Source organism: Hyperoodon ampullatus, assembly GCF_949752795.1.
Source record: "Hyperoodon ampullatus genome assembly, chromosome: 9".
NCBI classification, from domain to species: domain Eukaryota; kingdom Metazoa; phylum Chordata; class Mammalia; order Artiodactyla; family Ziphiidae; genus Hyperoodon; species Hyperoodon ampullatus.
Window position 1 is genome coordinate 32,747,853 of NC_136922.1, and position 21,780 is coordinate 32,769,632.

At 38.4% G+C, this 21,780-nt stretch overlaps 1 protein-coding gene across 5 annotated transcripts in view; it reads left to right on the plus strand.

Annotated features, from left to right (window-relative positions):
• RUNDC3B (RUN domain containing 3B) overlaps window positions 1-21,549 on the plus strand; it is a gene marked incomplete at both ends in the record, with an annotated part of 146,433 nt that extends 124,884 nt beyond the window's left edge. For 3 of the 5 annotated variants that reach the window (XM_079711515.1, XM_079711511.1, XM_079711512.1), the window contains 3 exons: window positions 71-217; window positions 7,698-7,816; window positions 21,404-21,549. In XM_079711515.1, the coding sequence (XP_079567641.1) occupies window positions 71-217; window positions 7,698-7,816; window positions 21,404-21,549 (412 nt within the window). The remainder of the gene's footprint in view (window positions 1-70; window positions 218-7,697; window positions 7,817-21,403) is intronic. The other 2 variants (XM_079711513.1, XM_079711514.1) reach the window with 1 other exon arrangement.
• Between the last annotated feature and the right edge of the window lie 231 nt (window positions 21,550-21,780).

Genomic DNA, 21,780 nt, shown 5'->3' on the forward strand with positions numbered 1-21,780 from the left:
GATACCATTAGGTTCCTGTGCCATTGCAGAACAGTGAAGACAAAAGCACTCACCATCTTAATATTCACAGGACTGTGCTAAAGAATAATGATTTAAGATCAAGACAAGAGTTAACTGCCCACCTCACCAACCAGTGGCCTTCCCCAGGAGCTCTGGATGTCAATGCTGTTGCCTTGGATACGTTGCTTTACCGAAAACACAATAAACAGTGGTATGAGTAAGTGTGATACTTTTTTTTCCAACTAATTACGAACTTAGTTGTACCAAACACATGGCTATCCACTTTGGTTTCTCATTCTTCTTTCTGAATTCGTTATTAGCTCAGAGCAAGAGTAGGATTAAGACTATTGTGGCTTAGTAAGGTTAGATTAAGGCAGTGACTGTGGTAATGTTATGAAGCCAAGGCACCCTGGAGCAGTAAAAAAATTTGAGAAATCCACCAGCTACCTACTTCTCCTCTAGTTAATCTTCAGGCAGTCCTTCAGTTAAATCTGTGAGCCTGTATTTTATGAGCCATCTTTTTTTTTTTTTTTTTTTTTTTTTTGCGGTACGCGGGCCTCTCACTGTTGTGGCCTCTCCCGTTGCGGAGCACAGGCTCAGCGGCCATGGCTCACGGGCCCAGCCGCTCCGCGGCATGTGGGATCTTCCCAGACCGGGGCACGAACCCGTGTCCCCTACATCGGCAGGTGGACTCTCAACCACTGCGCCACCAGGGAAGCCCGAGCAATCTATTTTTTAATTGTAGCTTTGGTGTTTGCGTTAGGACTAATTTTCATGCTTGTTATAAAACATAAAATTCCATCTCATGAAAGGGTAGAAGGAAATTTCCTTGTTCTTGATGGGTGTGAAAGACTTTTGTTCATTTTCAGTAAATCTAATTTTGGGGGGATATTGAAGATACAATCACTCCACCTATAGGCCACAAGATCCTTCTATTTCTTTGTCCCAATGTTCAGGACTATTTCGTTTCTTCATTGTTTCCCAGTGTTGAGAGAGCAGCAGAATTTTAGGATCTCTTTCTTTAGGTAGTCTTCATTTTGGAACTTGTAAATTGTATTACCTTCTTTTGGCTTTTAGCCATTTCCCATCACAGTAATTTTTTTTTCAATATCTTTATTTTCCTATATGTCTTCAGCTAATTTGCTGATTATTTTCCCTGCTCTCCCTCCAACTCCTTCTGTTCTTTCCCTTCCCTTCCTCCCTTTCTTCTTTTGTCCCTCCTTCCTCTCCTTCCCTCTCTTCTCTTCTCCCTCTTTTTCTCTCTGTTTTTCTCTCCGCTTTTCTTTCAGAGCCCTTGCTTTAAATTTCACTGGTAGAGCAACACACTTCTTTCCATGCTTCATAGGGTGCCTTTCACTAGTAATTAGTAGCCAGACTGTTTCTACAAGGAGTGTTTTAGCATAGACATAATTTCTGCCTGCTTTACTCTGTGATTTTTTTCATTTATCAGAGGTAGAACTCAAATTTTACCTTTCGTTGTTTAAAAAAAATTGCTACAGGCTTTAATGTTTGTTTCACTGATTGTTAGAGATACGTAGGGAAACATGAGCCAGTTATTTACAGAACGAATGGGTAGAACTCTCTTCAGCATCTCCTGCACCACACTTAGTATGATTCAAGGTATTGCTGGGCCTTTCATGGATTGGAACTGAATTCCCCTTACATCCTTAAGAAAGTCATAAGTAACTGGAATATATCTTATTATGCTAATATATAATTTTATCTTTCTGTGACATATTGAATGAATGGAAGAATATTAGTTTATTTGTATTTCTGATTTATAATTGAAAAACTGAATTTAGAGCGATACTTGGTAGACTTATCTATATATAACATAAGATACTCCAGCTTTTATAACTGCAAAAATATTATTATATCCTGACAAGTTAAAAGACTAATAACTATGTCTTTTTATTGCAATACCTACATGGTCACTTTAGACAGTGGGAGGTAAAATATTTTAGCCAAAAGACATGTATGTACCACTGCCTGCCCATAGAGCTACCTGTTGAGGAACCAATAAGGACATCTAAGTGGAAGACTTATTTCCAGATTACCTTTGCATGCAGTAATAGTGACTTTTTTACAGAATATTGCAGCAGCAACAAAAGTTATTGCAGTCTCAGAAAAGAATGCAGTGAAACTGCCTGTTTGTCTGTTTAGAATGGATCTAGATTTATACCTCTTGACTCAGTTACTCCATTAGTTTAAGAAGGGGCACCCTTTCCTTCCCAGCATCATCCTTTAATCTAACCTGACCTCAGATGTTGGTATTGCTTTTCTGTGGCCCTATCACCAAATTGATATCCCTGAACAAAAAGTATGCACGAGTGGGTAGTTCTGAGATCCCTGGACCTACAGTTTAAAGTCAGGACTTAAAAGTATCTCTGCTGCTTCCTTGCTGTATAACACTAAGCATCACTTCCTCTCTCTCTCTCTTTTTTAAAATTTATTTATTTATTTATTTTTGACTGCGTTGGGTCTTCATTGCTGCGCGCGGGCTTTCTCTAGTTGTGGCGAGCTGGGTCTACTCTTCGTTGCAGTGTGCAGGCTTCTCATTGCAGTGGCTTCTCTTGTTGCGGGGCACGGGTTCTAGGTGCGCAGGCTTCAGTAGTTGTGGTACTTGGGCTCCATAGTTGTGGCTTGCGGGCTCTAGAGTGCAGGCTCAGTAGTTGTGGCTTGCGGGCTTAGCTGCTCCACGGCATGTGGGATCTTCCTGGACTCGAACCTGGACTCCAGGGCTCGAACCCGTGTCCCCTGCATTGGCAGGCGATTCTTAACCACTGTGCCACCAGGGAAGTCTCACTTCCTCGTCTTACCTTCTGTTTCTGCACATGTAATATTGGAGGGTAGTGCCTATTTAAACAGAATTGTAAGAGTCATATGAGGTAATAAATTGCCTGGCACCTAATCATTTCCTGGTAAATCTTTATTTATTTATAGCCTATATAATCTTTTTTTTGTTTATACTCTCACATAACCTTGTATCTTTCATGTTTGGAGAATATACACTCACCCAACATCCCAAGCTCTACTTTCTTAGAGAGCTTGTAAAACCCTATATAAAATTAAAATGACCAGCAAATCCCCAATTGTTCAAAATACGTAATACCAACCTTTTCATGTAAAAATGGAGACTTCGGATTTTCAGAACAGAGTAGTGCTGTATAAATCATGTTTGAAACAAATCATAGCTTTTCATCAGGATCCAGTTTTTGCTCTCTTCAAATTTATAATATAAGCCAGAGCTCTCGAACTGACTTGATAACTAATTCCTCTTCATTTGACCAATATCTTAAATAAGTCCAACACATGTTTATGAGAGACTGCACATTATGGAGGAGGTAGCCAAAGCCTCTTTAGTAAGGAGTACTACCTCTCTTGATAATATGGAGAAAGAAACTGGCCCTATAATGAGTCATTATAATTTTCTGCTAAGAATATGGGATGTCTATAGTTATTTCTCTGGGGGCTCTGGAAATTTATTTGCCCAGTTGGCTTTGAGAAGAAAGAGAGTGCACTGTTTGATTTGATGAATTTCATGGATTTGTTGACATTTCTTAAAATGAGCCAGGTAACTTGGCTATGGTCACCTGGTCATGGAAGGATCCCTTTCACAATAGATCTTAAATTTATTTCCATTTAATATACTGTTTATAAAACTTAAAAAATATCATTTCCAGTTTATTTCTTGACTATTTAGACCTGGCAAGATTAGTTATGATGGATTTTATTATATCTTTTCCTTTATTTCAAACATAGGAATATCATGTTTGATATTATAGCATTATAGGCTCACTGTAAAAGCTCAACAATAAATAAATATGTAGGGCTTCCCTGGTGGCGCAGTGGTTGAGAGTCCGCCTGCCGATGCAGGGGACGCGGGTTCGTGCCCCGGTCTGGGAAGATCCCACATGCCGCGGAGTGGCTGGGCCTGTGAGCCATGGCCGCTGAGCCTGCGCGTCTGGAGCCTGTGCTCCGCAACGGGAGAGGCCACAACAGTGAGAGGCCCGCGTACCACAAATAAATAAATAAATAAGTAAGTAAGTAAGTAAGTAAGTAAAGTAGGTGAGTAAGTAAGTAAGTAAGTAAGTAAGTAAAAGTAAAGCACACTCCCAAACACACATAGAGCAGTTGATTCTTTTTTGTCTCCAATAAATTCTGTTTTAATATGTATCTTTTTATGTAAAGTCTAGGTCACATGAGCTTGTTAGATATTTGTTATATAATCTTGTTAGATTATCTGTTACATAGCCTTGTTAGATTATTGCCTAACCCATCATTCCCATCCCAAAAGATGAGATTCATTGTCACCATATTTATATTTTCTACTTAAGCTTTTTTTTTTTTTTTTTTGCGGTACGCGGGCCTCTCACTGTTGTGGCCTCTCCCGTTGCGGAGCACAGGCTCCGGACGCACAGGCTCAGCATCCACAGCCCACAGGCCTAGCCGCTCCACGGCATATGGGATCCTCCCGGACCGGGGCACGAACCCGTGTCCCCTGCATCGGCAGGTGGACTCTCAACCACTGCGCCACCAGGGAAGCCCTACTTAAGACTTTTTTAGTCTTCTAAATTTATCATTGTCTTCCAATTTGGCTATTATTCACAAAATTATTAAGAATTATGAGCCTTTATATGCCCTTTATGATCTATCATTTAGGCCTACTTTCCTTAATGACTCCAATGCATCAGATATAATCACTTCAGGTGTATTAGAGCTTCTCCTTCCCTTGTGTGTCTTTCCAGTCTTTTTAGAGTAGGACTCTCTAAAGCACTGAGACTGTAGAAATCTCTTACAAATAAGTTTTGCATTGACCTGATTCACATATATCCTTTCAAGCTCCCTTGCATCCTTCCATTTTGTAGTAAATTGAGACTTCATAGATGTTCTGCTATAACAAATGCTTAGTTTGTTCCTTTAACATACTTCTATGAAAATCAAACCAAGAATAAAAAGAATGGTATATTTCTGTTTCCATGCACAGTCATGTGCCTCTGTGTATACAGTGCACATTATTTGTTTTTATTTTCTGCATGTGGATAGTTTCTTCTTCTATCTCTCTGTTGCCCAATGACTACCAGATAATGTGAATTATCATTGACCTCAGTATGTCTAATGGGCAAATAAGTAATGTAGATTATCCATATCATTGCATCTGCATTGATATAAAGTATAAGATTGTAGAAAAATTTACTTATAATTGAATTCAGCCCTGTTGCTCAGTTTTCTTTTAATTTGCCTTTATTTGGTACCCAGTTCTATGTATATAAGTCTAAACTTGAGTGATTTATTTTTTTATTTTTTTGGCCACAACATGCAGCTTGTGGGACCTTAGTTCCCCGACCAGGGATCAAACCCGTGCCCCTTGCAGTGGAAGCACGGAGTCTTAACCGCTGGACCGCCAGGGAAGTCCTGAATTTGAGTGGTTTTAAAATGCTTATATAGTAAGATATTGAATGCAGTGGATTTTATTATGTCCCAAGTGCTCATGACAATTCCTACAAGTTTAATTTAAATTATATTTAACAATGTAATGGCATAGATTAAACTGCAAACTTTTATATAGTCATAATGCATGACTCTTACTATCTTGGGTTCTTATTTTGATTAAGCTCTTGCCGTTTAAAAAATTATACTCTGTGAGAAACAGAGACATAGATGTAGAGAACAAATGTATGGACACCAAGGGGGGTAAGGGGGCTGGTGGTGGTGGTGTGATGAACTGGGAGATTGGGATTGACATATACACACTAATATGTATAAAATAGATAACTAATAAGAACCTGCTGTATAAAAAAATAAATAAAATAAAAAAATTTTTAAATGTATCAACCCCCAGCAACACATTAAAAAAAAAGAAATTATACTCTGAGAAACAGGAACAGACCGTTAACTGGATTGACGTATCTGGTGGGTTACACTTAAATCTTTCAGTGTGTTTTTAGTGAGTCTAGAATTCTAAGATAGGACTTAGTGATGACCTTTTTTTTTTTTTTTTTTTTTTGCGGTACGCAGGCCTCTCACTGTTGCAGCCTCTCCCGTTGTGGAGCACAGGCTCTGGACATGCAGGCTCAGCAGCCATGGCTCACAGGCCCAGCCGCTCCGCGGCATGTGGGATCCTCCCGGACCGGGGCACGAACCCGTGTCCCTTGCGTCGGCAGGCGGACTCTCAACCACTGCGCCACCAGGGAAGCCCAAGGCTATTCTTTAAGAAGGGTTTCTAATAAAATAGGAAGACAAATCTTTTCTTCTTACACTAGAGAGGAGATAGCATAGTAGTTAAGGGGATAGAATTAAAACTAGGCTACCAAGTTCAAATCTCATCTCTTGTGCCCCAGTTTCTTCTGCTGTAAAGTAGGGATAATAATAATTCCAACCTCTTCTGGTAGTCGTGAGGATTAAATAAGTTAATGTATATAATATATGTAGAACAGTGCCTAGCATTTGGTAAGTGCTGTATAAATATTGGGTATCATTTTTTTGTTACATGTTGTATAGCTTATATATGTGTTATCTATTATAATTATCAGAAGTTTCCTACAGTAGATTTTCCTGCTACTTAAAATTATAATTAAGAACTTTTATACTCTCAACATTTAAAAAATCATGTTATAAAGTGAGAATGCTGCTCACATTGTAAGCTGGGAAGGCTATTCCATCACCTAATTTCTTAGAGGAGAAAACAAATAGATGCCTGCTGTATATATCCCCCTTAATATACATACACCTGATAAATTTGTAAGTCTACTCTTATGTGTATGAAGAGAGAATAGCTATGTAATAGATATGTGTTTCCTATAACATTATCATAGACTATGTAACATTTCTAGGAAATTAGATAGGGTTTGGCTACCTTGGGAAATAAATATTGAACCTGAAAAACGTATTCCCTTTCCTGGATCATTTATATTTAGAAATAGAAATGAATTTTGTTCATGTACTTGAAATGTCAGTAACACCAAAACTGCATATATCTCTTGAGTTGGTTTTATGTTGACAAAACAAATATGAGGAAGGTTTAAACATTTGCACATAAACATTCATTAACATTTAAACATAAATATTTATTAACTTTCCATTTATAGCTGAATTTTTCATCTATTATAATTTATCTCTAGTGAATTTGTTTACTAGAAAATGAGCTCACAGTTATAAATAGATGATGGAAGGAGGTTAATTATCTTGATGGTATTAACACAAACAGGTATTTTACTACCCAACATTTTTTAAACTTCTGAGTTACAGGAATTGATAACAATAATTTGTTATTTTTATGTAATAACCATCTATAACGGTATCAAGGCACTGTCCTTAGGAGATACACAATCATCACTAAGTTATGTCAGTTTTGTTTCTGTATTAGGAGAGATGTAAGATTTTCTGCACATTTGACAATTGATAATGACCAGAAGTCCCTATTTCTTAGCTAACTTGATCATCAAAAATTGGTGTAAGGAATTACATTTGTTTGACAAGTTGTTTCTCTTTTAGTGGATTAAACAGACCTCCAAAGAGGGTGGAGGGAAAAGGATAACGGAGATTCTATTGCCGCCATGATAAAGACAGTTTAGGGGGGAAATTGGGGGAGAAATTAACCAGAAACTCAATAAGTTGGAGAAAACCATTAAAGAATATCTCTGGAAATTCTTTATTGTGAGAAGAAGGTAAAGTAGTATTTCACCCTTGTTTTACAGAAAAAGTTGTCAAAGTCTTGACCAGTTATCAGCTGAAGTTAGCCTTTCTCAGACTTCACTGGATCCAGGTCAGTCACAAGGAGATGGAAAACAAGACACATTAAATTTAATCAGTGAAGGTAAGAAAAAAATCTATTTGAAAATTACTTTTTCCTGAACTATACATATTTTGGTTGCGGAGGATTGCTAAAGAATAGTAGTGACATTTCTGTGAAGCATGCTAGGAATTAAGCTGCCATTATGATTAAAAATGGTCTGCTCTTGTCTTTTTCTCATGTGTTTGTAGCTAACCTTCTCAAAAGATATTCTGTAATTGTTACCTTTATTTCCTCACTTCCTGTATTCTTTTTTACCCACTCCAGTTTGGCTTTTGTGTCTCTACCACTTATTAAAATGACTTTTCTCAAGGTGATCAACCACTGTAGTAGTGCTGACATCGGTCCTCTGTCTTCATTCTTTTAAACTTCTCAGCTGCTTTTGATCCAACTGATCATTTCCTCATTCTTGAGTCACTTTTGGTACTTCATTTTCTGAGTATTCTGAAAAACTTGGGGAATAAACATAAAAGAGTTTTTTTTCCTGTTACTGCTTTCAGCTGTGTTCTAACCACCCCTCTTTCCATTGGGTTGCATCTTCCTGAACAACATATTGATCCAACTTCATAAGTTTTCAGGCCACTTTGAATTATATGATCACATTTCAGTTTCTAAGACACAGTCTATTCTTTTTTTTTTTTTTTGGCGGTACGCGGGCCTCTCACTGTTGTGGCCTCTCCCGTTGCGGAGCACAGGCTCCAGACGCGCGGGCTCAGCAACCATGGCTCACGGGCCCAAACGCTCCACGGCATGTGGGATCTTCCCGGACTGGGGCATGAACCCGTGTCCCCTGCATCGGCAGGCGGACTCTCAACCACTGCGCCACCAGGGAAGCCCCAGTCTATTCATTTTTAAACTTCAGTAAAATAGCTGGTTCAAAATCGTTTCTTCCCGTCCCCCCCTCCCCCAGTATAGGCCAGATCTGTTACTCTAGCACTTTGGATTGGACAACTGGTGCTGATATGATCTCATGCTCACATATTGTACCTCTCCTTCTTCCCAGTTCCACACCTGCTGGTGTGTGTGAGGGCTGGGGAACGACAGACAGTTCCTTACCTCAGAGGAATTGTATTCCTCTATGCCTCCTTTCTTCTCTGTCTTCTCCATTGCAATAAATGACCACCGTAGGCGTTATCTTAGACACTGCTCTTTCCCCTTATAACTGCAAGTCAGTTCATTAGCAAGTCCTGTCAGCTTCCCATACAACACGTGCTGTATACATTGATTCATCATCTCCATTACTACAAGTCTAGTCTGGGCCACCTGGGTCAAGCCTCTTGGATGGACTGCTTTCGCCCCTCCTTCCTGCCTCCTCACAAGTCATTCTCCATGTAGTGAACAGTGATCTTTGAAAACATAAATCAGAATCTACTATACGCCCCCCCTTCAAATTCTCCAGTCGCTCTCAGTGACAATCAGAATAAAATCCAAACTGCTTATCTTGGATGGCTCCCTTCATAGTCTTGTCCTTACCAGCTTCTGCCTCATATCATACCATTCTTTTGTTTGTTCTCTACACCACAGCAAACTGACCTCCAAACTGTTCTTCCAGGCTGGTTTCTGCCTCAGCTATCTTTACACTTGCTTTTCCCACTGCCCTGAAACTACTTTCTTAAGGTCTTTGCACGGTAACTTCTTTATCAGGTCTCTGTACAAATATCAGCTCTTTAAAGTAGTTTTCATTGGCCGCCACACCTTAATTAACCACCCATGTCAATGCCCACCCAATCCCAGGCACCTTACCATATTGCCATACACTATATTATGAGTCTTGTCTGTAACTCCCCACTAAAATAGAAGCTTCATGAGAGTAGGGTATCTATCCATATTTTCGCCAGCATATTATTAGAGTCCGACACATAACAGACAACCTAAATATTTGTTGATGTAATAAGTATATAATGAATAACTGTCATAGAATATGAGGAACAAGTTACAGGTAGTATAAAGTAAAAATTCAATTAACCAGAAGTCTCAGGCAATGGGAAAATAGTGATAAGATGAATTCTGCTTCCTTTAAGATGGCTGTTGAAATGTTCTCAAAGGGCCTTAATCTGTTTTACTAGCTTAGTAAATAGTGTATATTGACTACAGATGTATCTTTTTTTTGATGATGTGGATAATAAAAATAGCATATTAGAGTGTCTTAGTGGCACTAATGTAAATGGGAAAGAGTAAACTGATTGTCATTATTTAGAATATGTATATTTAAAAAAACTAATCCATACTATGAGTGGATTTCTTTGTGATGACTTTTCATATAAAAACACATTTATTTAGGATTTTAATCTAATTTCTAATTATATGCATTTTAATATCAGTAAGACAAGATTAATAATGAATATTTTTATACTGTAAACACAAATGTGGGACTTCCCTGGCAGTCCATTGGTTTAGACTCTGCGCTTCCACTGCAGGGGGCACAGGTTCGATCCTTGCTCGGGGAGCTAAGATCCTGCATGCCGTGTGTCATGGCCAAAAATAATAAAATTTGTTTAAACAAATGTATGGAGGAGGAGGGAGGGATGAATGGGTGGAACATACAGAATTTTTAGGGCCATGAAATGGCTCTGTATTATACTAAAATGGGGGATACATGTCATTATACATTTGTACAGCTCACAGAATATACAACATTAAGAGTGAACCCTAATAGGGACTCTGGGTGATAATTTTGTGTTCATGTACGTTCATCCATTGTAACAAATGTACACTCTAGTGGGGGTGTTAATAACAGGGGAGACTATGCATGTGCGGGGGTAAGAGGTATATGAAAACTCTCTGTACCTTCATGCTCAGTTTCTTTGTGAACCTAACTACCCTAAAAAATAAAGTATATATACATATATATATGTATGTATACATAATATATATATAAAGTACTGGCTTTAAGAATTCAAGCTGGTTCTTCAAAAAGGTAAACAAAACTGATAAACCTTCAGCCAGACTCATCAAGAAAAAAAGGAAGAGGCCCAAATCAGTAAAAATCAAAACTGAAAAAGAAGTTACAACTGACATCACAGAAATACAAAGGATCATGATAGATTACTATGAACAACTGTATGCCAGTAAAATGGATGACCAAGAAAAAATGGACAAATTCCTAAATGTACAATCTGCCAAGACTGAACCAGGAAGAAATAGAAAATAGATGAATTACCAGTAATGAAATTGAATCAGTGATTTAAAAACTCCCAACAAACAAAAGTCCAGGACCAGATGGATTCACAGGTGAGTTGTACCAAACATTTAGAGAAGACTTAACACCTATCCTTCTGAAATCATTCCAGAAAACTGCAGAGGAAGGAACACTTTTGAACTTATTCTATGAGGCCAGCATCATCCTGCTACCAAAACCAGACAAAGATATCACAAAAAAAGAAAATTACAGGCCCATATCCCTGATGAACATAGTTGCAAAAATCCTCAACAAAATACTAGCAAACCAAATCCAACAATCCATTAAAAGGATCATACACCATGATCAAGTTGGATTTATGCCAGGGATGCAAGGATTTTTCAGTATCCACAAATTAATCAATATGATACACCACGTTAACAAAATGAAGAATAAAAACCATATGATAATCTCAATAGATACAGAAGGACTTTTTTTTTTTTTTTTTTTTTTGCGGTACGCGGGCTTCTCACTGCTGTGGCCTCTCCCGTTGCGGAGCACAGGCTCCGGATGCGCAGGCTCAGCGGCCATGGCTCACGGGCCCAGCCTCTCCGCGGCATGTGGGATCTTCCCAGACCGGGGCACGAACCCATGTCCCCTGCATTGGCAGGCGGACTCGCAACCACTGCGCCACCAGGGAAGCCCCAGAAGGACTTTTTATAAAATTCAATATCCATTTATAAAAAAAACTCTCCAGAAAGCAGGCATAGTGGTAACATACCTCAACATGATAAAGGCCATATATGACAAACCTGCAGCTAACATCATACTCAGGGTGAAAAGCTGGAAGCATTTCCTCTAAGATCAGGAACAAGGCAAGGATGCCCACTCTCACCACTTTTTTTTTTTGCTGCGTTGGGTCTTCGTTGCTGTCGTGGGCTTTCTCTAGTTGCATTGAGTGGGGACTACTCTTCGTTGTGGTGCTCGGGCTTCTCATTACAGTGGCTTCTCTTGCTGTGGAGCACGAGCTCTAGGCGCACGGGCTTCAGTAGTTGTGGTGCGCGGGCTCAGTAGTTGGGGCGCACTGGCTTAGTTGCTCCGAGGCATGTGGGATCTTCCCGGACCAGGGATCGAGCCTGTGTCCCCTGCATTGGTAGGCGGCTTCTTAACCACTGCACCACCAGGGAAGTCCTCTAGAAATTTACCTTGAAGACATATACTTAAGTAGTACAACTATGTATGCACAAGGTTATTCTGTCCACTTAGTATTCGTTCACATTCTGTACTTTTCCCGATTATCACTTTAAGGAATTTCTCTAGCTACCTCCTTTTTAAATTTTAACTTTTTATTTTGAGATAATTATAGATTCACATGCAGTTGTTTTTTTTTTTTTTTTTTTTTTGCGGTACGCGGGCCTCTCACTGCCGCGGCCTCTCCCGGCCTCTCCCGTTGCGGAGCAAAGGCTCTGGACGTGCAGGCTTAGCGGCCATGGCTCACGGGCCCAGCTGCTCCGCGGCATGTGGGTCTTCCCGGACCGGGGCACGAACCTGCGTCCCCTGCATCGGCAGGTGGATTCTCAACCACTGTGCCACCAGGGAAGCCCCACATGCAGTTTTAATAAATAATACAGAGAGATCCATGTACCCTTCACCCAGTTTGCCTCAGGGGCAACATCTTACAAAACTGTAGAACAGTATCACATCCATGGAACTGACAGTGCAATCCACTGATTTCACACAGATTTACATGTACTCAGTAGTGTGTATGTTTTTAGTTCTGTGTAGTTTTTTACCACATGTGTAGGTCCATGTATACCCCACCATAGTCAAGACATGGACAGTTCCATCACTACAAGGATCCCTTGGGCTGCCTTTTTATAACCATACCCACCTCCTTCCCAGCCTTGCCCTATCTCTGCCCCTTCCCTAACCCATGGCAAGCACTAATCTGTTTCCTATTACTGTAATTCTGTCATGAAATTATGAAGAATATTATATAATGAAATCATGAAGAGTGCTGAATAAGTCAGATAGTATATGGACTGTTTGGATTGGATTTTTTTTACTCAGCATAATTCCCCTGAGATCTTTCCGAGTTGTTATGTGTATATTCATTCCTTTTTTTTTTTTTTTTTTTTCTTTTTGTGGTACGCGGGCCTCCCACTGCTGTGGCCTCTCCCATCGCGGAGCACAGGCTCCGGACGCACAGGCTCAGCGGCCATGGCTCACAGGCCCAACCGCTCCGCGGCATGTGGGATCTTCCCGGACTGGGGCATGAACCCGTGTCCCCTGCATTGGCAGGCGGACTCCCAACCACTGCGCCACCAGGGAAGCCCCTTCATTCCTTTTTTATTGCTAAGAATATTCCATGGTATGGATGTACTATATCATTTTTGTTTTGTTTCTGAACCAGTCAATGAGGAACATTTGGGTTGGTTTACATTTGAGGGCTGTAAAGCTGCAACTATTGGCTGAATGTTTGTGTCCCCCTAGATTCCTATGTTGAAATCAAATCTCTAGTATGATAGTATTAGAATGTGGGCTTTAGGTGGTGATTAGGTATGAGGGTGGAGGCATCATGAATGGGATTAGTGCCCTTAAAAATAGGCCCCAGAGAGCTCCTTTACCCCTTCAGTCATGTTAGGACACAGTGAGAAGACTGCTGTCTGTGAACCAGGAAATGGACCGTCACCAGACAGTGAATCTGCAGGCACCTTGATCTTGGATTTCCCAGTCTCCAGAACCGTGAGAAATAAATTTCTATTGTTTATAAGCCACCCAATTTATAATATTTCTGTTATAGCAGCCCAAAGGGACTAAGCTGCTATGAACATTTGTTTATAGGTTTTTGTGTGAACTTAAGTCTTCATTTCTCTGGGATAAATACCTAGGAGTACCGTTGCTAGGTTGTGTGGTAGTTGCATGTTTAGGTTTTTAAGAACCTGCCAAAATATTTTTCAGAGTGACTGTACCATTTTGCATTCCCTCCAGCAATATATGAGTGATCCAGTTTCTCCACATCCTTGCCATCTTTAGGTGTTGTCACAATTTTTAATTTTTTAATTTTTTAAATTTATTTATTTTTTTGCGGTACGCGGGCCTCTCACTGCTGTGGCCTCTCCTGTTGCAGAGCACAGGTTCTGGACGCGCAGGCTCAGCGGCCATGGCTCATGGGCCCAGCCGCTCCACGGCATGTGGGATCTTCCTGGACCAGGGCACAAACCCGTGTCCCCTGCATCGGCAGGCGGACTCTCAACCACTGCGCCACCAGGGAAGCCCCGTTGTTTGTCTTCTTATTGTTGAGTTGTGATAGTTCTTTGTGTATATTCTGGATGGTAGACCTTTATCAGATACACGAATTGCAAACATTTTCTCCCATTCTGAGGCATGTGTTTTCACTTTCTTGCTAGTGTTCTTTGACTCACAAAGTTGTAAGTTTTGACGAAGCCCTATTTATCTAGTTTTTCTTTTGGTTGCTTGTGCTTTTGGTGTCACATCTAAGAAACTGTTGCCTAATCCAAGTCATACAGGTTTATACCTATGTTTCCTTTTAAGAGTTTTATTGTTTTAGACCTTACATTTAGGCCTGTGATCCATTTTGAGTTAATTTTTTGTATATGGTGTGAACTGAGGTTCCAATTTCATTCTTTTGCATGTGGATATTGAGTTGTCCCTGGACCATTTGTTGAAAAGACTATTCTTTCCCTCACTGAATGGTCCTAGAACTCTTGTTGAAATCCATTACCCCTACATGTATGGGTTTATTTCTGGATTCTCATTTCTATTCTCTTGGTCTATGTGTCTGTGACAGTGCCACATTAATCTTGCTGCATACCACACTGTCTTAATTGCTGTAGCTTTGTAGTAAGCTTTGAAATCAGGACATGTGAGTCCTACAACTTTGTCCTTTTCCAAGATTGTTTCAGGTATTTGGGGTCCTTTGCCTTTCCATATGATTTGGGAATCAACTTGTCATTTCTGAAAAAAAGGCAGTTAGAATTTTGATGGGGATTACATTAAATTTGTAGATCAATATGGGAAACATTGCCATCTTAACAATATTGTCTTCCAATCCATAGAAATAAGGGATGTTTTTCCATTTATTTTGACCTCGAGTTTTTTTCAACACTATTTTGTAGTTGTCAGTGTACAACTCTTGCATACTTCTGGTTAAATTTATTCCTAAGTATTTTATTTTATTCTTTTAGGTGCTATTGTAAATGGAAATGTTTCTTGATTTTATTTTCTGATTGTTCATTGCTTCTTTTAGACTTTAAGCATAGGTTTTAAAAATTAATTTCACTCCTCTGTATCTATAGAAGGGAAAATAAAAGTGAATTCAGTTGTCAAGAACTTCTTCATGTTCAGAGTCCATCTCTTCTGAACCATTTCTTAATCAAAATTGTCAGTAGCTATGTCTTTCCCCACAGTATCATCCTCTGTTCCAACAGTGAACCTTTTCCTAAAATAGTACTCCACTGCTGTAGGGATTTTCTTTCAAATTATCAACAAGTATCCTGCACATTTTTAATGCAGACACTTTACTATTTGCCTTAGTTTCATTTTCTTCCTCAGTTAGATCAGATGCTTCTGAAAGTTAAACAGTGTCTCTTCAAAGACCATAGGAATTCCATGATAAACTGATGTTTGACATCTTAACAGAAATCCTGCATGATTCATCAGTCAGTCACATCAATTGCCTATGCTTCAAAATTTTTTATCTTTTCTGAGGGGTTTCTTCTGCCTTCAGTTACATGCCTGGCACGTGAATGAGCAGTTCTTTTGCATGTGTCACGAAGCTTCATCACCTTCCCTGGTTTTTCTCTTTATTACAGACTTCTTTTTTTCACAAGCACTTTTATGCTGTTTTACAAGAAATTATGAATTGCACTGATTCCTGTAATGCGTATTTGTTTTACTAATATGAAACTTATATCCTGCTGTCTGTTTTCATGCTTTTCTATGAACAAACTCTTACTTTTAAGGGCAAATTATACTACAATGTTTTTGAAGGCGTTTTAAGCGACATATAAACACAAGTAACTCAAAGTGATATCAGTATAAATACCTGTGACCAAGTTCATGTACGTTCATGCAAAAACAACTATGTCACAGCTCCCTCTTGGCTAGCTACAACCACAACACACATTGGTTCTAATATTTTGAAATTCTATTGCATAAAATGATGACCACCCATTTTCTTGATTGTTGATCTCAAAAAAGGTAACGTCGTCCTTGCACAACGGTTTAATATAACATTTTCTCTATATTTATGGGTATATGATAGTGGCTAAGTAATCTCTTTAGGCATTCCTTAAAATTAGGATATGTATTTACTTCCTCTTCATTTCTTCATTGACCCCTTTTCTCCCTACTCCAGACTTCTCTTCCTTATTATAATGTTGATGATCTCCCCATTCACTTATCAGTTCTCATAATCTACTGAATCATTCATGGCTCCTCCCACCTACATTTTGCCTTCACCAACTCCTACCAGTTTAACTTTCTGAAGATCTCTACACATGTTCCATTCTTTGTGTCCCTTCTACTGCTAACATGGTTCAGGTAGCTGCCATAGCCTTCTTACTGGTTTCACTATATCCATTTTATTTCCCTCAAAGTCATGTTTCACAGAGTCCTCAAGTATTTAAAATACAAACTAAGCATGTAATTCCCTTATGTAAAAGTCTTCAGTGGCTCACTTCCGTCTAAGAGTACGATTAAGAATGTAGTCTCTGAATTTGAAGACTTGATTTCAAGTCACAACACAGATGTATTGTTATGGTTACAACAAGATCCTTTCCAGGCTCCTTAACATCAACTCTCAAGTCTTCTGTGGCCTTTGTCTATTCTTCTAGTCTCATTTCTTGCTTGTAGCTCCCTGTACCTTGGGTGCTGATTCTTCCCGCTCTGCCTTTGTTCATGCTGTTCCTCTGCGGAGCCTCTTCTGATTTTTGCCTCCTTGGGCATGAATGTCCACTAGGGTTCAGTTCAATGGTCACTTTTTCCCTGAAACTTCCCTAATTACCCCCCAACCCATACCTTCTGATTTGGTTTGGACACTTGTCCTTTGAGCTTCCATAATACCCTTTACTTATTATTCTTATACTTACTGCATTTGATTATAATTTTCTGTTTGTGTTTATTTCTATCATATACTAAGTTCCCTATGGGTTTTATCACTTCAGGATAGAGGACACATAGAGAATACCCAGTAAATTGGGCTGAATGAATGACTTCTAATTTAATAATGTTTGTATTAGTACCATCTGAAGACTTGTATAGTTCGGACTGCGTATCAAGACATTTAAAACAAAACTGATCTTTCTTGGTATAAAACAAAAATCCATTTTCTGCTCCTGATGACTAACTTATTTCTGCTAGGAACTACCACTCTCCCAGCCATCTGGGCTAGAAAGTTTCATTGACCTTGACAAGTTCTTTCCTCCCCATATCAGTAAATTGCTTTCAAAATATCACTATTAACTCAGATTTTAACATGCTTGTTATTTTTAATCGACTGTAGTAATTTTTAATCGACTGTAGTAATTTTACATGCATTTAGGTCTATGCATATATGTATACATTAGCTGCTGTTGACATTGCAACAATATTGAAGAATATTTTGGAATAATCACCTGTCATCCTCTACCTTAATACAGTTTTGCTTATTTCCTTTTATAAGCATAGTTGCATAGCTGCAATCACAATGAACATAACCATTTTGGATCCTTATGCGCCTTTTTAAAATGTTTTATTTTTAAATGAAGTGTTGGAATGAAGCTTCTTTTTGGATTCCTTGAGGGTGTCACACTACCCTGCAGGCTCCATAGCATCAGTATTTTCAGAGGTCAGCTCTAGGTCTTTGAAGGCTGGGATCTGTAGATACCCCCATGCTTTCCTGGCTATGCCACTCAGCTCTGCTGTATGGTTTGTTTCCTTAAGGCATAGCTGAGGACTTCATGTACCTTGCCTTCTTTCCCCACTCCAACTTTTTGTTTTGGGTAATTTCAAACCTACAGAAAAAGTGAAAGAAAAGGAGAATGAACACCTATATATGCTTTACCTAGATTTGCCAATCGTTAACATGTCACCACACTGCTTTATCTTGCTCGTGTGGGCACATGCTCCCTCCGTTTACTCATGTATCTGTGTTTTCTGTTTTGCTCAACCATCTGAAAGTAAATTGCAGATACCATGACACTTTATCTCTAAATACATCAGCAAGTATCTCCTAGGGATAAGGATGTTTTCTTATAAAGCCATACCATTATGACCTCAGGAAATTTAACCTTAGTACAATATTACCTGATAAGTATTGAATGTTATGATTTCTCCACTTTTCCAGTAATATCTTAGTTTGTTTTTTTTTTTAGGTCCAGTCCAATCGAGGATCCCACAATGCATTTAGTTTTCAGTCTCTTTGGTGTCCTTTCATCTAGCAGAGCACCCCCCCAACTTTTCTTTTTCTCTCACTTGACATTTATATATTTTAGGCACCCAAGCCAGTTGTTTTGTTAAATGCCTGACAATTTAGATTTCTCTGATTGTTCATTGCTATCATATTCAAGTTAAACATATTTGGCAAGAATACAACATGAATAATGGATCTTTTTCAGTGTGTCTCATCAGGAGGTCACTGTCCTTTTTGGACACTGAGAGACCCTTATGAAAAAGATGGCCCCTGTGTCCTTTTGACATCCTGGTAGTCTGTCACGGCTTCCTTGCTCTGTGTAAAACAAGATGTTCTGAGTTACTTCGGTATATTTCATGCCCATACCCAGGATCAGCTATTTCTCCAACAAGTCCTGTTTCCTTACACTAGAAAATGATGTTAGAGAACATAATCTGGGCCATAGGGGTGCCTGTTGTGACTGAATTGGTCATTGTTTCTAACCCTCTTCACTAGACAGTTAGGAATTTTTTTTAAAGAAAAATGTACCTTAAATTTATCTTATTTTGTAATTCACACATAAGAGTCAAGGTTTCCATGTACTTGATTTTGTATTTTTATATCTTATGATGAAAATATTGGGTCCTAATTTATAGGAACATAATTTCTTATTTGCTTTTTCCTATTATATGTTTTAATTTCAAGCTAATAGTATCTATATTACTAAAATAGGGTAAGTTAAAATAGCTTAAGATTTGTTTTTAATTATTTTACCTTGAGAATATATCCCAGAGTCAAAGTACTATGCTTAAACTTCACCTCAACTCTGTTCACTTCTACTTTCGTAAGTAACCGTTTTTATTTTTAAATTATCTTTCTATTGATGTTTAAAACATATGCAAATTCAAATAAATTCATATTCCTTTTTAAGATAAAAGGTAACGTACTATGCACTATTTCGCACTTTGCTTTTTCCACTAAATAGTATATCCTGGAAATCATGACACAGCAGTACGTAGAGATCTTTCTCATTCTCTTCTACAGATGCATATTACTCCACTGTGTAACTATGTTAGACATTTAGATTTAGTCTTTTGCAATTACTGTGTTATAATCTTTATATTTTAAAAATATGTGTAACCTAAGTATATACTCTCAAAGAACTGAAAACAGGATTCAAACAGATACTTGTGTGCCAGTGTTTACATCAGCATTATTTCCAGTAGTCAAAAGGTGGAAACAACCCAAATGTCCATACAGATGAATGGAGAAACAAAATGTAGTATATACATACAATGGAATATTACTCAGCCATAGAAAAGGGATGAAGTTCTGATACATACAACACGGATGAACCTTAAAAAACATTATGCTAAGTGAAATAAGCCAGACACAAAAGGGCAAATGCTGTATGATTCCACTTATAAGAATAAATCTAGGATGGGCAAATTCATAGACAGAAAGTAGGTTAGAGGTTTCCAGAGACTGAGGGGAAGGGGAGAATGTAGAGTTACTGTTTAAAGAGGGTAGGGATTTTTTGTTTGGGCTGATGAAAATTTTTGGAAATAGCGGTTGGTGATGGTTGCACAATACTATGAATGTAATTAATGCCATTGAATTGTACATTTAAAATGACTGAAATGGCAAATTGTATGTGACATATATATTTACAATAAAGAAAATAGTTATATATACATACATATGTATATGTAATTAGTAGTAAATCTCTTTAAAACATTATAGGTCAGTAATGAATTAGAAATTTGGGAGAGACTATCCAAAGCAGTTGAGTTCCTGGAGAATTTAGCAGGAACTCTAGAGCTCATTTTGGCCTGAAATAGGTCTCTAAACTTAGACATTAAAAGGGTTCTTGAAACATCTGTATCTTTTGATCCTGACATAAGATGATAAAACATTTGAAACCTGAATGTGACAATTACTCTTCCATATCTTTTCCTAACCCGTTGTATTTTCCTGTATTTTTTAGTCAGCAAAACTATGAAGTTAACATTGTCATCTTTTGGTACCTGTTCTCATTTTACAAAGGAAAGAACAGGGTCAGAGAAGATGCCTTTCCCCAGGTCACATAGCTGTAAAGAACACAGGAGTTCTTTCGTGTCCCAGTGCAGTTCTTACTGAATTATCACTAACTACATAATTATTTAATGAGTGTCTACTGTGTGTTAGCACTGGGAATATAATAATGAACACAACAAATTCCATGTCCTTTCTCAGAGTCTATAGTTTAATAAAGGAGAGAGCCCCACAGTTATCATACAGTATGACAAAGTGGGTTAAAGTATTAATACGACAACTATGAGAACAGTGCGGAGGGACTGTTTGAAATAATATATAATATTCAGAAACATCTGATATCTGGTTCAGTTTATACTTCTATAACCACGTGAGTAAAACCTAAGCTTTCCGTCTTCTTTGGAAAACCGCTAGTTTTCAAAGACCTTATTAGCCTTTCACAGCCTCAAACCAGCCACTTATCGCTGGTATTTGCACACTGGGTTGAAACTTATTCAGCTCTGGAAAGAACTTGTTTTCCCCGGCTGCGGAAACAGATCTGCCATTCCTCCTTCATGGGCCTACTGAAGTCCAGCACTGTGTGACAATACTCCTGATGCAGAGTTGGTGCTGAATAAGTGTTTATTCAGTAAGTGAATAAAAACTTTCCAGATCAAGCCCTCCAACTGAATTGAAGCAATTCTGCTTCTGCTGTATTACGTTACCTACACACGGACTTCCTCGTATTCCTGTGGCCTGGGCACTGGTATTGTTACTTTAATTTTTTGTTATTCTTTACTAATTGAATATGATCATATTCTCTGAAACAAGGTAAACTTTCTTGTTCCAAAACATCTCAAACTTCCATATCTAGAACTTTTACAAGAAGCACAAATATTCCCTCTATGTTTTATAAGGGTACCATTGAAACTACTGAAAGATCAAACATGTTAACATATAGGTGTTTGATTTTATAGATATGCTTGTACTGTTTTGTAGAGTATGTAAGGTTTTAATGGTTTTAGTATCTTTTTGGTATTATGCTTCAAGGGAAATTAAATATTTGTTATTTTATCCTAATTTTCAGGTAAAGAAGATACTCCCTCATTACTTGGTCTCTGTGGGTCTCTAACATCAGTGGCAAGTTACAAATCTCTAACAAGCCTAAAATCTAATGACTACCTTGCAAGTCCTACAACAGAGATGACAAGTCCAGGTCTAACTCCATCCTGAAAAATTTTATGTAAAAGCCAGAAGTTTTTATGTTGCAAATGTTCTATTTATGTAAGTTTGACTGCTGGGAAAACATCTGGAATTTTATATTGTTCTGGCACATGTCTGGAATTCTGTCGCTTACATTAGAGAGTTCAGTCCACTCCATGTAAACAAAATGACTCTGCCACTTTTCATTTTAAAATGCCCATATTTGTCACTGAGGAAGTTTAAAAATGAATAGGCTTTAAA